This window comes from Puntigrus tetrazona, chromosome 5 (genome assembly GCF_018831695.1).
Source record: "Puntigrus tetrazona isolate hp1 chromosome 5, ASM1883169v1, whole genome shotgun sequence".
In the NCBI taxonomy this organism is placed as follows: Eukaryota; Metazoa; Chordata; class Actinopteri; order Cypriniformes; family Cyprinidae; genus Puntigrus; species Puntigrus tetrazona.
Genome location: NC_056703.1, coordinates 22,227,251 through 22,241,022, shown reverse-complemented (window position 1 = coordinate 22,241,022; position 13,772 = coordinate 22,227,251). Strand labels below are relative to the sequence as shown.

The 13,772-nt window shown below is 37.7% G+C and overlaps 2 protein-coding genes across 3 annotated transcripts; one reads left to right on the top strand and one right to left on the bottom strand.

The window, feature by feature from the left end:
• Window positions 1–201: 201 nt before the first annotated feature.
• Window positions 202–10,143, top strand: lig3 (ligase III, DNA, ATP-dependent). Of its 2 annotated transcripts, none has more exons than XM_043240726.1 (21): window positions 202–287; window positions 1,064–1,654; window positions 1,762–1,890; window positions 2,853–3,065; window positions 3,164–3,315; window positions 3,414–3,580; window positions 3,675–3,752; window positions 3,825–3,993; window positions 4,273–4,428; window positions 4,547–4,678; window positions 5,023–5,102; window positions 5,221–5,308; window positions 5,464–5,541; window positions 5,970–6,093; window positions 6,190–6,332; window positions 6,420–6,494; window positions 6,761–6,907; window positions 7,396–7,546; window positions 7,664–7,761; window positions 8,263–8,340; window positions 8,833–10,143. In XM_043240726.1, exons 2-21 carry the CDS (start codon window positions 1,111–1,113, stop codon window positions 9,064–9,066), a joined length of 3,036 nt encoding a protein of 1,011 aa, XP_043096661.1. In that variant the 5' UTR covers window positions 202–287; window positions 1,064–1,110; the 3' UTR covers window positions 9,067–10,143. The 2 variants fall into 2 exon arrangements, with proteins under 2 accessions (XP_043096661.1, XP_043096660.1); XM_043240725.1 differs by having other exon boundaries at window positions 220–354.
• rad51d (RAD51 paralog D) lies at window positions 10,111–13,703 on the bottom strand. The gene is made up of 11 exons (XM_043240727.1): window positions 13,553–13,703; window positions 13,373–13,460; window positions 12,400–12,461; window positions 12,137–12,255; window positions 11,717–11,798; window positions 11,436–11,570; window positions 11,212–11,307; window positions 11,047–11,137; window positions 10,880–10,950; window positions 10,373–10,531; window positions 10,111–10,252 (listed from the first exon to the last, which is right to left on the bottom strand). The coding sequence occupies exons 2-11, from the start codon at window positions 13,452–13,454 to the stop codon at window positions 10,151–10,153; spliced, it is 999 nt and encodes a 332-aa protein (XP_043096662.1). The 5' UTR covers window positions 13,455–13,460; window positions 13,553–13,703; the 3' UTR covers window positions 10,111–10,150.
• Window positions 13,704–13,772: the final 69 nt, after the last annotated feature.

Below are 13,772 nucleotides of genomic sequence, written 5' to 3'. Positions count from 1 at the left end.
TTAAATCCTGGCTTGTTTGGTAAACCCTTTTAATGAAAGCCCCCTTTTTTATTATTATTATTATTATTAACAGAGCAGTTTTAAACATTGTACACTATAAATATAAAGTCTTTAGATGCGTTTGGGAACGACTTGTCGATAAATATTTGCAAAATTCACATGCGGTGGCTACGATGCGCATGCGCACTGCACAGGAAACACTTCCAAACAAAGAGGAAGCTATTCTGTGATTTAAAGGGGACCGTACACAATCCAGAAATCATGTTGGTTTTTTTGCTAACACATCAGTAAGTTGTTTTCAAAATGAAAATCGTTACGCGATGAGCTTGGGATGATCTTGCAACTAAAACTGAGGTAAAATGTGATTTGAGTATAGCCTCTCACGGTTAGCTGGTCTTATAGCTGCTGCATTAGTTTAGCTAAGATTAGCATGTGAGCTAATTCCACGTTGATCAACAAAGCGACACGTAAACAGAGCCACTAAAAATAGAACTGTAAGTGACATTTCGGTCAGTATCAAATGACAGTTGCGGCACATGCTGGGAAAAAATAACATTTCCAGTATTTTTTCTTTTTACTAAAGTTAACTGAAGTTGCTTATGAATATGTTTCCTCTGCAATGCATTGTGCCGGACTGCAGGTGGTTTATAATATTACTGACTGCTGTACGCGTGGATACGTAAACCTACATAAATGTAACTGCGCTAAATGTAAAAATGTTAAATCAGGCCGATCATCCAATAGACAGCACTCTTTGAATTAAATTGGTTGAAGTATTGATTTGAATGTGTACCATTTATATACTAATGTAGGCATTTGGTTTGTTCTCTGCCATCTATGAACGTTTCCAGCTAGATGTTATTGGTTTTGTTTCATTCTTAAAATATTATTGCTTTTTTCATTACTGCTTAATGGAAATTAATTAATTTCAGCTGCCACCTCACCAGCCTATACTAAGAATATTCAGCTTAACATTTCCTCACAACTCTGGTTTGTTTAAAAAAACAACAACAACAACCCTGAATGCTGTTTAATCATGAAAGTTTTGTTTATTTTCTTGCAGAAATCACTTCTGCTGTGTAAGATGAAAACTCCCTTTTACTGAACTTTATGCCCAGTCTTTGGCTCGGCAGGGCAGTGAGGACACTCAGCAGATCATCTTTGACAAAACTTTGTAGGGAAGCGTCATTCAGAGCAACACTAAATCAAAAGTCTCTCCAGTGCTCGAGGACTCTTGTATTTTCGTGGGGCTCTGCATCTAGCCCCAGTGGCATCATTTTCTGTGCGCCCCAAATTTGCCAGTTCAGTTTCAGCTCTAGCTCTTATTTCCACGTTTCTTGGCCTGAGCGGCAAAGTGGACGACCGGTCATGGCAGAGCAGAGGTACTGTGTGGAATACGCCAAACGCGGCACGGCTGGCTGCAAGAAATGCAAAGACAAGATCATGAAGGGGCTGGTCCGGATTGGCAAGATAGTGCCAAACCCGTTCAGTGAATCCGCCGGAGAAATGAAGGAGTGGTACCACGTGAAGTGCATCTTTGAGAAGCTTGAGAGAGCACGTGCCACCACGAAGAAAATCGAAGACATCACAGAGCTGGAGGGATGGGAGGAACTTCAGGATGAGGATAAAGAGCTAATCAACAAGCATGTTTCGGGTATCCTGCTATTGTTACCCTTTGTTTTACTCTCCTGGCGTAGTTTGCAGCAGTTGTCACTGTAGACTTGACATAGGCTGAACAGTTTCTCTTCTCTTCTCCAACAGAGCTGGCAGCCAAAGCCAGCGCAACCCCTAAAAAGAAAGTGCAAGCAAAGTTAAACAACAGTGGGCAGCTGTCAGCACCTCTAGCTGATCCAACAGTCAATGCTCCTCGCAAGTTTTCTGGCTTCACAGGTACAAGAGAGTTGCACAACATGTATTTATTTACTTGCTTATTTATTTATGTGCTGATATTCTTTGTTGCTTTTGTTTGTTGTAACGTGCACTGTGATTCAAAAGTTTGGAGTCTGTAAAGTATTTTTCTTTCTTTTGTGCTCACCAAGACTCTGTTTGTTTGATACAGTAAAAACAGTAATACTATGACACAGTTTTCAGTTAAAATATATTTTAAAATGTAATTTATTCCTGTGATGCCAAATCATTATAATATGCTGATTTTCTGCCCAGGAAACACATAATCTTTTAATCAGTTAAAAAATAAATAAATAAATAAATAATTAAAACCCCTTGAATGGTAATGTAACTTGGTTACTGAAGGGACCATATGTATTTAAATTAACTATTATTATTGCTGAAAATTAATAAAATAACAAAGTATTTTTGTGCCATATTTGTAAAATATTTATCATGTCTAATTGTTTTTTTAAATTAATTTATTTATATACCAAATTTATTTAACCAAAGGATATATGTAGATACTTAGTACAGTACATGAAGACTTCAGATGCAGTTTTTTTCCATTAAATAAAGCATTTTAACAGACTTCTGTTTAGGTTCAGTAGTTTCACTTTAATGGCGAAGAAAAGGTTAATAGTCAGTTATTAAATAGCTTATTTTCAGAAATTATTGCTTGATTAAAAATGCTCATTTAAAATCTCAGATGGATGTTTTGGCATCTGATCTCTTTATATTATAGAAATTTAGTGTATGTTGGTTTAAAATTGCACGGACAAGTGTCAGATTATCTTTACCCACCAAAGCTATTTTTGGACAGCTGTGATATAGATGTATAACATATAGAGTAATACATTTCACTGCATGTCGTACCATGTATGTATGTGTATGTGACAAATAAAATTTGAATTTGAACTGTCATGCTCTGCCAACTTAAGACAAAGTTCATGATGTGTCCACAGCTACCAAGGCCGGTTCCTCTTCCTCCAGTCCAGGACCATCTCCAGCCAAAGCCACCCAGGCTAGCGCTTTATCAGCTCAGTTATGTGACCCCCACCATAAAGACTGCTTACTGCGGGAGTTCCGCAAACTTTGTGCCTTAGTTGCAGAGAAGTCCGGCTATAACGCCAAGACAGAGATCATCAGAGACTTCTTAAGCAAAGGCTGTGGTGGAGGTGAGCATGGAAAATATGAGCCAAGATCAACACGGTAGCTTTTCAAAAGCATGTTTTTTTTTTTGTTCTCTGTTAATATGCCTCCCACATCTTTACAGACAAATTCCGAGGAGATTTGTACTTGACAGTGAAGCTTCTCCTCCCAGGAGTGGTTAAGAATGTGTATAACCTCAACGACAAACAAATTGTCAAGCTTTTCAGCCGCATATTGAATTGCAGTCAAGATGAGATGGTGCGAGACTTGGAACAGGTTTGTCACATTGTTTAACATTTCTTTTTCAAAAGAAGTCAGTTCTTTTGAGAAGCACTTGACCTTTTTCTTCACTGATCTTTTTCGGTTTCATATAGGGTGACGTTTCCGAGACGGTGCGGATGTTTTTCGAAGACAGCAAGTCTTTCCCTCCAGCAGCAAAGAGTCTTCTAACTATTCAGGAGGTGGATGCTTCATTGAGCCGTCTGTCACAACTCACAAAGGAGGACGATCAGCAGGCTGAGCTGCAGGATATTGCAAAAAAGTCTGAAATAAATGATTTTTACAATGAAGGTTATATTAAAATGACAAATGTTTAAATTTTGAGAGTAAGTTAAAATGCCTTTCTTGATTTCCAGATGCACCGGAAATGATCTGAAGTGTTACATTCGTTTGGTCAAACATGATCTGAAAATCAACTCTGGGGCCAAGCATGTGTAAGTGTCACTAACAAATTGTTCCTAATTGCATTGTTTATTCTGTCTGACTCATTTTTTTTCTTTTATCAGTTTGGATGCTGTGGATCCTAATGCCTACGATGCCTTTAAAGCATCTCGTAACCTGGGTGATGTAATTGACCGGGTGCTACGGAACCAGCAGGATGCTTCTAATGGGACAGGGCCCAGAAAGATCCTTAGTGTGGAGGCGTCCTTGATGACCCCCGTGCAGCCAATGCTGGTCTGAATCAGATAATTAAGTTCTCTAATCCTCATGTTGCTCCGAACGTGTACGAGTTACTTTCTCTTGTGAAGAGGATATTTGGAAATATATATCTCTGTATATCCTCTTTGAGGTTCCACTGAAGAAATTCAAACAGAACTGGAATAGCGTGATGACAGAATACATTTTTTTTTGATGTGCTGTCTGTTTAGTTCAGTGTTTTTAAATCGCAACCAAAAAGCCCCGAAAGATTATGCTTATATACTGCTTGTTGGATTTTTTTTTTTAATCTTGTAGGCAGAAGCATGTAAGTCCATTGAGTATGCCATGAAGAAATGCCCTAATGGGATGTATTCTGAGATCAAGTATGATGGTGAGCGTGTGCAGGTCCATAAGAACGGCAATCACTTCAGTTACTTCAGTCGAAGTCTCAAACCAGTACTCCCACACAAGGTCAGGACCTCCAGTCTTTGAGTTCTTTTAAGTCCTTTAAGTCAAATGCCACGGAAGCTTATATACGTGTTTAAAACCTTTAAAAATCAATTTTAAAGACTTCGATTTTCTCCCACAGGTCGCCCATTTTAAAGATTTCATACCACAAGCATTTCCCGGTGGCCAGAGTATGATCCTTGATGCTGAAGTTCTTCTTATTGATACAAAGACTAGCAAACCTCTGCCTTTTGGGACTCTTGGTGTACACAAGGTAAACCAGAACCATGTTTTGATGTTCTTTAAAGGATTAGTTAAATATACCTAAAATGGCATTATTTATTTATTCTGATGTAACTTTTACTTTCATTATTCTGTGAATGGATGCTGAAAAAAGGCACAATGAAATGAATTAATGTAAACTCTGCACTTTGTTCAAATAGTGTTTCAAAAATCATTCAGATGTTTGAGAGATGTACGATTTATTTATTTTTTTGTCTCTTATGCTCACCCAGACTGAATGTATTGGAGTAAAAAAAAAAAAGTAAAACGGTAATATGGTCAGATATTATTACAATAACTTTTTCTATTGTATTATGTTTTAAAATGTGTTTTTAGAAAGCGGCTTTCCAGGATGCTCAAGTGGGTCTGTTCGTGTTCGACTGCATTTATTTCAACGGTGTCAGTCTCATGGACAAGTGAGTCAACTGAGGGATTCCTTTTTCAAGTATCTGAAAAGTTTGAGAAAAAGTGTAACATTTGTTTTCTATTAAATGTTGATTGAGGTTTTCATGAGACTTGAAAAATGTTTTCCAGGCCTCTCTGTGAGAGAAGAAAGTTTCTCCATGACAATATGGTAGAAGTTCCTAACAGGATTTTGTTCTCAGAAATGAAGCACGTCACGGTCAGTTTTGCTGTGTTTTTAAATGCTTTCCGTTCTCTACTCATTGTGCACATGTTCTCAGTGTTCAAGAGCGGTTAATTAAATTAAAGGTTGATGTTATGATAGGACTTCAGGGTGGGTGATTTAATAAAGATAATGACATTGTGTTCCAACAGAGAGCTGCTGATCTGGCAGAAATGATCACACGTGTCATCAGAGAAGGACTCGAGGGTTTGGTTCTTAAGGATATCAAGGTATAGCCTGCGTATGATCTGAATTTGATGATAGCATGATAGATAATAGATTCGCATGCCAACAAATCAACACATTTTCTCTCTTCAGAAAGATGTTTTACTGTGTCTGCCATCATAGTGCAAATAAAACTGGCCAACCAGCAATATGTAAACTATTGGTTACATGGGTTGCTGCTGTTACATAAACCTATAATTTGATGGCACTCTCAAACAGTATTTTCCTAAGCAACAGTGAATAGAAGAGGAATAAAAAGTTTTTATACAAACTCTTTATACACACTGTGCAGAATAGAAAAGTTGCATTAAAACTTTGTACTTAACTGAAAAAACATTACGCTCAAGGATTCTGACAGCTTATTGTTTTAACATGATAAAGTGCAGTGCATTTGTGTTTGTTGGGTCACTTCATGGGTTTGTTGCTGCTTTAGGGGAATTATGAACCAGGAAAACGTCACTGGTTGAAGGTGAAGAAGGACTATCTGAATGAAGGAGCAATGGCAGACACCGCTGACCTCGTAGTGCTTGGCGCTTTCTATGGAAAAGGATCAAATGGTCAGTATCGGCAGTCCAGTCCAAATGGTTTTAAACAATAACTGAACCTCAGAGTTGCTAGACTATCAATTTTGAAATATGTTTTTTGTCTGCCAGGTGGAATTATGTCCAGTTTCCTCATGGGATGCTATGACCCAGAATCTAAGAAGTGGTGTACTGTGACCAAGTGTTCAGGAGGCTATGACGACGCCACCTTAGCCAGACTGCAGAAGGAGTTGGACGTCATCAAAATTGGCAAGGTAAATCTCACGATTTAATAGGTAGTGCCTCCATTGCCGTATCAGATTTATGAAAGATGCATCTCATAAGTTTCCTATCTATCACAGGATCCAAGTAAAATCCCAGGATGGTTGAAGATCGTCAAGAACTATTACCCAGATTTCATTATCAGAGATCCAGAAGTAAGGCTTTTTCTAATTCGACCAAAGGGATGCTTAATGTTTATGTGCGTGTAATGTGAAATGAGCTTGATGAGACTCTGTTAAAAGCCTGGTTACAGTTGAGTATGTGATAGAAAAATGGCAATGAAGGAACTTTATTGAAGAATGTGTTTAATAGACCATACAACACTTAAATGTTTAGGATGTTTGTACTAAATTGAAACTGTAGTAGTTTACGTTGCATATTGGACTACCAGGAATAATATCCTGTATGTCAATTTTTACAGAAAGCACCAGTTTGGGAAATAACAGGAGCTGAGTTTTCCAAATCAGAAATGCACACTGCAGATGGCATATCTATCCGCTTTCCACGATGCACTCGAATGAGAGACGACAAAGACTGGAAGACTGCCACTAATCTCCAGCAGCTCAAGGTACACTTGATTGGAAAATATCTGCACATTTGTATGCATTTTACATAAAGACGCAACCCTGGAACTGTAGTGTGCCATCAAGGACCTCAAAGATAATGTCATTTCGTAGCATATTCACAATTCTAAATCAAAGTGAAATAAGTGGACTTGAACTAAAAATTCTGATATTACCATGCATTTTTATAAATGCATGGTATATACAAGGATGAGTCATTCACAATAAGATCCACATTTTTTTGATCACAGAATGTTTAATCAAAAATGTCTTAATCTTCCGGTAAAAGTACATACTTTTCTCTGTTGTACACCAAACTTATGCTCTCATTTAGTCTGCTTAAACTCAGCCCAATGAATAATGTTACAGTTGGTACTATATGAAAGAACTGCCACTTTAAATACATTTTCTGCCAAGTATTAGGTTAGTTTGTAAATCAAATATCAGAATTAGTTTTTTAATAATGTAGTATTATTTTGTGTATTTTTTGCAGGAGCTGTATCGAATTTCAAAGGAGAACTGTGATTTTGAGGTGACAGCTGGTCCGTCCAAAACTAGCCAAAATGACAAGAGCTCCTCGGGAGGAGAGAGTGGAGGAAGCTCTCCCTCTGTATCTCATGGAGCTTCCACAGCTAACAAGACCAGTAAGTGTTCACCGTGAACAGGCCGTGTTTAGTCTGTAGTTGTAAAGTTTGACATCTGCATCATAAAAGTGCCATTTGAAAAAGTTCTTGCATTCTGTAATTGTTCCAACTGTTCAGAAAACGGTCATACTCCCAAAGCAAAGGCAGTGAAAACAGAATCATCTTCTCCAGCAGTTAAGAGGAAATTACCCGCAGAGAAACAAGATGCCAAGAAGGTTTGTTATCTGACAAACCCATATATACAATACAGTACTATTCAAAAGTTTAAGGTCATTAAGAGGTTTTATTCATTTTATTTAAATGTCTCTTATGCTCCCCAAGGCAACATTGATCAAAATGCAGTAAAACAGTAATGCTGTCAGATATAATTGATTTGCATTAACTTTTAACATATTTTAAAATTATAATTTATTTCTATGATATCAAAGCTAATTTTCAGCAGCCATAACTCCAGTCTTGAGTGCCACACAAACCTTCAGAAATCATTCTATCATGCTGATTTGGTGCTTAATTGGTTTTGAAAAAGCTTGTGCTGCTTGCTCACTGGCCTAACCTTAACTTGGTGACCCAAAACTTTGAAAAGGCAGTGTATTTTCTTTGAACACAGGTTTAGTCTGTCATGCCATGCCTTGTCATGGTTCATTTATCCTTTTTTTTTTTTTTTTTTTTTAAAGATCATCTCTCAACTGAAACCCTATGATCTTGTTCCATTTCAGATAAAAACAGAACCCGTTCACAGCAATGGACAAAGCAAATTGAAGAGTGTTCAAACAACAGACCCAAAAAATGAAAAGGTTTGTTTTTCCTTTTCCTTTTTCTTTTGGTTTCACTTTTTTGTTTTGATTTATCACATCCATCATGCTGAAATCAAAAAGCCATATCAGTTTAAACTTCTGATGATATGGTTTTCTGAGCACACACAACGAAAGCAACTTCCACAGAAAACGGCTGTCATATAGCATGTGGCTATTAAAAGAAGTTTCATGTCTTATTGCTCTTAATCTGTCAAATACACACAGGTTTAACAACACAAGTAACAAAAACCTTTGGCTGTGTCTGTGAAGGAAAACAGCTGGGAAAGAAATCACATTTTTATATCTTGGAGAAAGCGACATCAGTGTGTTTAAAACATACATATTCTACACATTTCTACTGTTTTTGCCGATAAGTGAAAGACTAGACTCTGCTGACTCAAGTGTCAAAAAAAAAACCTTTAAAGCTAAAGGGTGTAATTTTGCTGTTGCAATTATTCATCCGTTCCTAAAACTCTTGTCCTCTTCCTGCAGACGCTACTGGACATTTTCACCGGCGTGAAGCTCTACCTCCCAGAGTCGGTGCAGGATTTTGTGAAGCTTCGGCGCTACTTCCTAGCGTACGATGGAGATCTGGTGCCAGAGTATGACTCTGCTTCAGCCACACATACACTGGGAGAGCCAGAGGATGACTGCTCAGCCCAGAGGGTCACCTCCAGCTGGATCTGGGAATGCATCCGAAAGAGGAGGGTGGTTCCTCCCTGCTGAATGAGGCAGAGGGACTGATGGAAAGACACTACCACAACGCTCAGGTGTTTTGTCCTATAATGACAGAGTTCATTAGAGAACAGCAAACCTGTTTCATGAGACCCGCAGCTACAGCAATAAAGAGCTGAATGGACTTTTTCTAACCGGCGTCTCAATTTCATGTTTTTGTTAGCTTTACCACATTGTGGTATTATACACATTGTACTAGAAAACTGTCCTTTTTGACATTATTTCTCCTTATGGATTCCCATATTTATCATTTTTAAACCTTGGTGTCATTGACCAGTGCTGCCATTCATGTCATAATGTTTTTGATGACTTCATGATACGGTGTCATTTATCCGTTTCTGAAAATGATGTTTGTATGGAGTATGCTCTTGGGCACAGGATGAGTGATTAACAATACAATAGTAACAGCCATGAGGCATGATTGTGGAATGAATAATTGTGTAGAGTAAATTGGGTAAGAGCCCTTTAGCTTAGTAATGGTAGTTGTAATTTCAACCGTTTCAATCATTCTAATTAAAACAAGTCTTTTATGCACAAAGAAATTGATTTGTACCTGAATTGTGGGCACACAACAGGGTTCTGTTCTCCAGCATGAGTGATTGTATGAGACTGTATAACATGGCATGTTTTTTTTTTTTTATTTCCTTGTCTAATCAGTCATTTTTGGAGTTACACTGACACACAGAGGTGGTTTGCAGAATAATGCAAAAATGTTTTGTTTTTCCATTGAAAATGGTAAGTAATGTGCATTATTACTGTTGGTACTGAAGCAAACAACTCTGTTTAAGGTTACTCATCGCTGAATTTCATTTAGAAACTAAGGTGCTGACATTATGCAAATACTTTAAAAAAAAAGAAAAAAGAATGCAAGGTCTTTTTGACTTGATTATACAGTGTGTGTTAATATACACATTCTCATTTAATTCGAGTGAAGAAAATGTCTTATTTGTCAAAGGCCACAACAGAAACAGTCTGTAGAAATATCTTACATATTTACATTAAATATACTAGTCTGAAATAAAAAAAAGACAGCCATTCATGTTATCACTGAAAACACTGTGGAACTTTTTTTTTGTCAAGGTTTACTTCTTTCCTCTAGTTTCCTCTTGCCTGAAATGGAGGTTCTCCTCTCTTCAGACCAGTGACAAAGATCAAACTCCTCTACCAGATGACAACCCTGCAGATGATTCAAAACAACAACAGTAAATAAGTAATATCCCATGTCATTAGCTTCCAACTAAGTAAAGACTTTACTGGGTTATTCTTTTTATTTTAGGATAATTTCCCCAAAAACAACCTGTCGTGATGATTTAGTCAGAGTCGCAGTCCTTAAGGATGAAGCCTCTGCGTCCTTCATTCTCTGCAGGAGCACACGTGTGCGTGGCACATGACTCCATGATTGTCCCAGTCCAGCCTTCAAATGCCCATTACCATCTTTGGTCACATGGTTTGTCACCTACAGTTCAAGATTTCACAAGACCAGAGTTTATTTCAAAAGACATTTCAACATTTAGTCATACACTAAATGTAGATGGCACGAAAGTCCGACACATGGTTATTTATCAGATAAGGTAAATTGGTTGAATGCGAACTTATAAATGATTAAAAAAAATCTTTATAGATGAATGGTTCATTACGATCTAAAGTGCACTTAAATTTCATGACAAATTTTATTTTATCATTCACAAAGATTAATTTCATATATTCCGAACAAAACAAGTACTATTTGTTCTCATTAGACTTCTCTTAGACTTTTGAATTTCAGTATTATTATTTTTTTGTTTGGCAGTAGAAAGGTGTATACCAGTACGGCAACGTTGAAGTCTTTAGCGATCATCTTCAGCTCCCCTGCAACTTGCATCAGCAAGGACATACCTGATGCAAAGCAGCAACACTGTGACGTCTGATGCATAAGATGCTAATTAGGACAGAACGTTTTGAGGAGTATTGTGCAATACTGTAAACAAATACCCTCGTTCTGTTTCCCTCCGAGCATGGATGACAGCACAGCAGAGACTGAATCCACCATCAGCGCTTTGACTGAACCACCTCCGACGCACGCCTGGGGAACATTCGAGAGTTCTGCTACAAACAACCACTTATATCAGCACACTTTTAAAAAACAACAATACTTACCTTCTGAAGGCCATTTGATCGGAGATTCTGAAGACACTCGAGCAAAGAGAAGACATCAAATACCCTGAACACCTTGATCTTTTTAAGTGCCTCCATCTACGTATTGAAAAGGAAAAATATAACCCCTGTAGAACAGTATGATATAATACTTTATGACACATGGTGTTCATTTGGAACAGTTGAGCAAGGAAGCACTACTAATTATGAAATGATACTTTATTCACCTGCTCCTCCACATTAGGGGTCTTTGTTTGTAGCATCTGAAGCAGTCGGTTTGCGCACACACAACTCTTTGTGTCAATGTAAAACACAGTCTGCTTCAACTGGTGGGATATATTAACCGCAACACTAAAACACACCTACAAAATGATGGAGAGACACACAGAGCGTTACTGATCATTCACCCATCAGCCCACCCAACCTTAACAGCTAATAAATGCAGTCTAGATTTTGACATTGTATAGCAGGATCAAGAAACAGATGAATTTCAAGGACAAAAGATCACCTGTGTTTTCCCGCTCCCTGGACTTCCTGTCAGCTCAGTTATTTCCCCTGTGTAGAGCCCGGAATCCAACAGATGATCCAAACTGAAGACAAAACAGCACGGTTTTGCTCAGAGCCTTAATACACCTAATACCATTTTAAAAACGTCAATGTTTTTTGATCAATTACTTTCAAGGACGTATACTATGTTCACTAAGGCTGCATTTATTGATCAAAAATACAGTAAAATAAATAAACAATAAAGTGCAATATTAGATATCAAAATATTCGATTTCAATGTATTTATAATTAATTTTTGAATATTAATTTTTATAAGCCATTAGCCCGGTCTTCAGGTGATCCTTCACATAACAGATACACTGCTTAATTTTTTTTTGTGATACTTATTTGTATTCATTAAATTAAAAAAACACCCCAAAACCTGGGATTGCCAGTGGACAAAATTGCGGTGGTGCTCAAGAGTTCCTCATACAGATCAGCTCCAGAGATGGGAAAAGCTGTGTACTGAGCCAGGAGCACGCGTCGAACAGCTACTAGAGCCTGAAAGATAACATAGACAGTGTTTAGTTTGCTTTAGTTACACGCCGTCTCTGTGATAGATAGTGGTAAATAAAGGTGAGGCCTGAATAGGCTTTAGCTGAAGTTAGAAAACTGGCGCACTAAAGATGAAGTCATTCCACATACCTTGTAAGACAATGAACACTTTTGTGCAAGTTCTTCGGGGTTACATGAGACAAAGTCTTCAACTTAAAGAATTAAACAAGTATTATTACAAGGCCACAGGCAGTCAATGAGTAACAAATACTTTATTGATTCCCAAAAGTGTGTGAGCAGCAACTCCTTCAGTAAATAGCTCTCTAATATTTTTATTCATGTCATTTCAAACTGCGCTGTTATTTTTGTTATTGTTGGAACGCACTCTGCTCTTTTCCATACAACAACAGTTTATTGTCTGTCAAACTCAACTAAACTTTTTTTTGTGTGAGGAAAACACCAAAGTTTATTTTATTATTCATCTTTCCACCCTCCACCGAGGCAGTCAAGGCCAAAATAACATTGGTTGGTTCGACAGGTTTCTGGCATGAATTTCATTATCACAGAAAGGCTCCAGAAAACTTTGAATACATCTCATTTTTCACATGGAATTCCTTTACGGCGCTGGCATGGGTTTCTTTAATCATTTATAAAGCAACGTGTAATGCCCCATCTCTTTTTATTGCCTGTTATTGATCTTGCTGTGAATTATTCATTTGCACATTTTTCAATCTTTTGGTAAAAACAACAGGCTTTTACCAAAAGGTCTTCTACTGAATACTTCCCATTTCATTTATGATTATAATTATAAGGATGCATGAATAGAACTAAAACAAAAATGGTCTTTTTTTTTATTTCACGGCTACTCGAAGACCGACAGATTTGATTGCTATGATCTGTGGTTGTATGAACAGCTATAAGAAGAAAAACTACAGAAGCATAAAATACATAATATGCAGATATATAACTCCAACACAATAAAAAAGAACCCAAGACAACCTAACATTAGAGTTAGACTTACTAAAGTGAGGGAAGAAAAAAAAACATTTTAAAGTTATATATCTGTGGTAGATGGTTTAAGCTCCTATGTGTACTTCTTAGATGAAAAGACCATTGTCAACACCTGTTCTGATATCCTCTGAATGTAAGGCTTTAATGAATTCCTCGTTCATTCCAGGGCAGATCCCGTCTCTCAAGATCACCATGACTCCCTAGACAGAGTTTAAAAACACCATCGAAAACAATGCATGAGAGTTCAACGCTACGTTAAATAACCTAACAACAAAATACTCGATCTTCTCACCAGATGGCTCGTAAGCCCATCAACGCACTTGTGTCCTTCACTTTAGGGTTCTTCTGGGTGTATTTACACATTAGTAGACCTCTTCATGACTTCATATTGCTGCCCGCCACATTTCAACACGAGTCAGCGAGCAGCGCGATTGACAGGAGAGCCGTCCAATCGCAGCCTCCGTCGTAGTGCCCGAGCCAATGAAAACCTGTCCACTTGTTCTAAGCCCCGC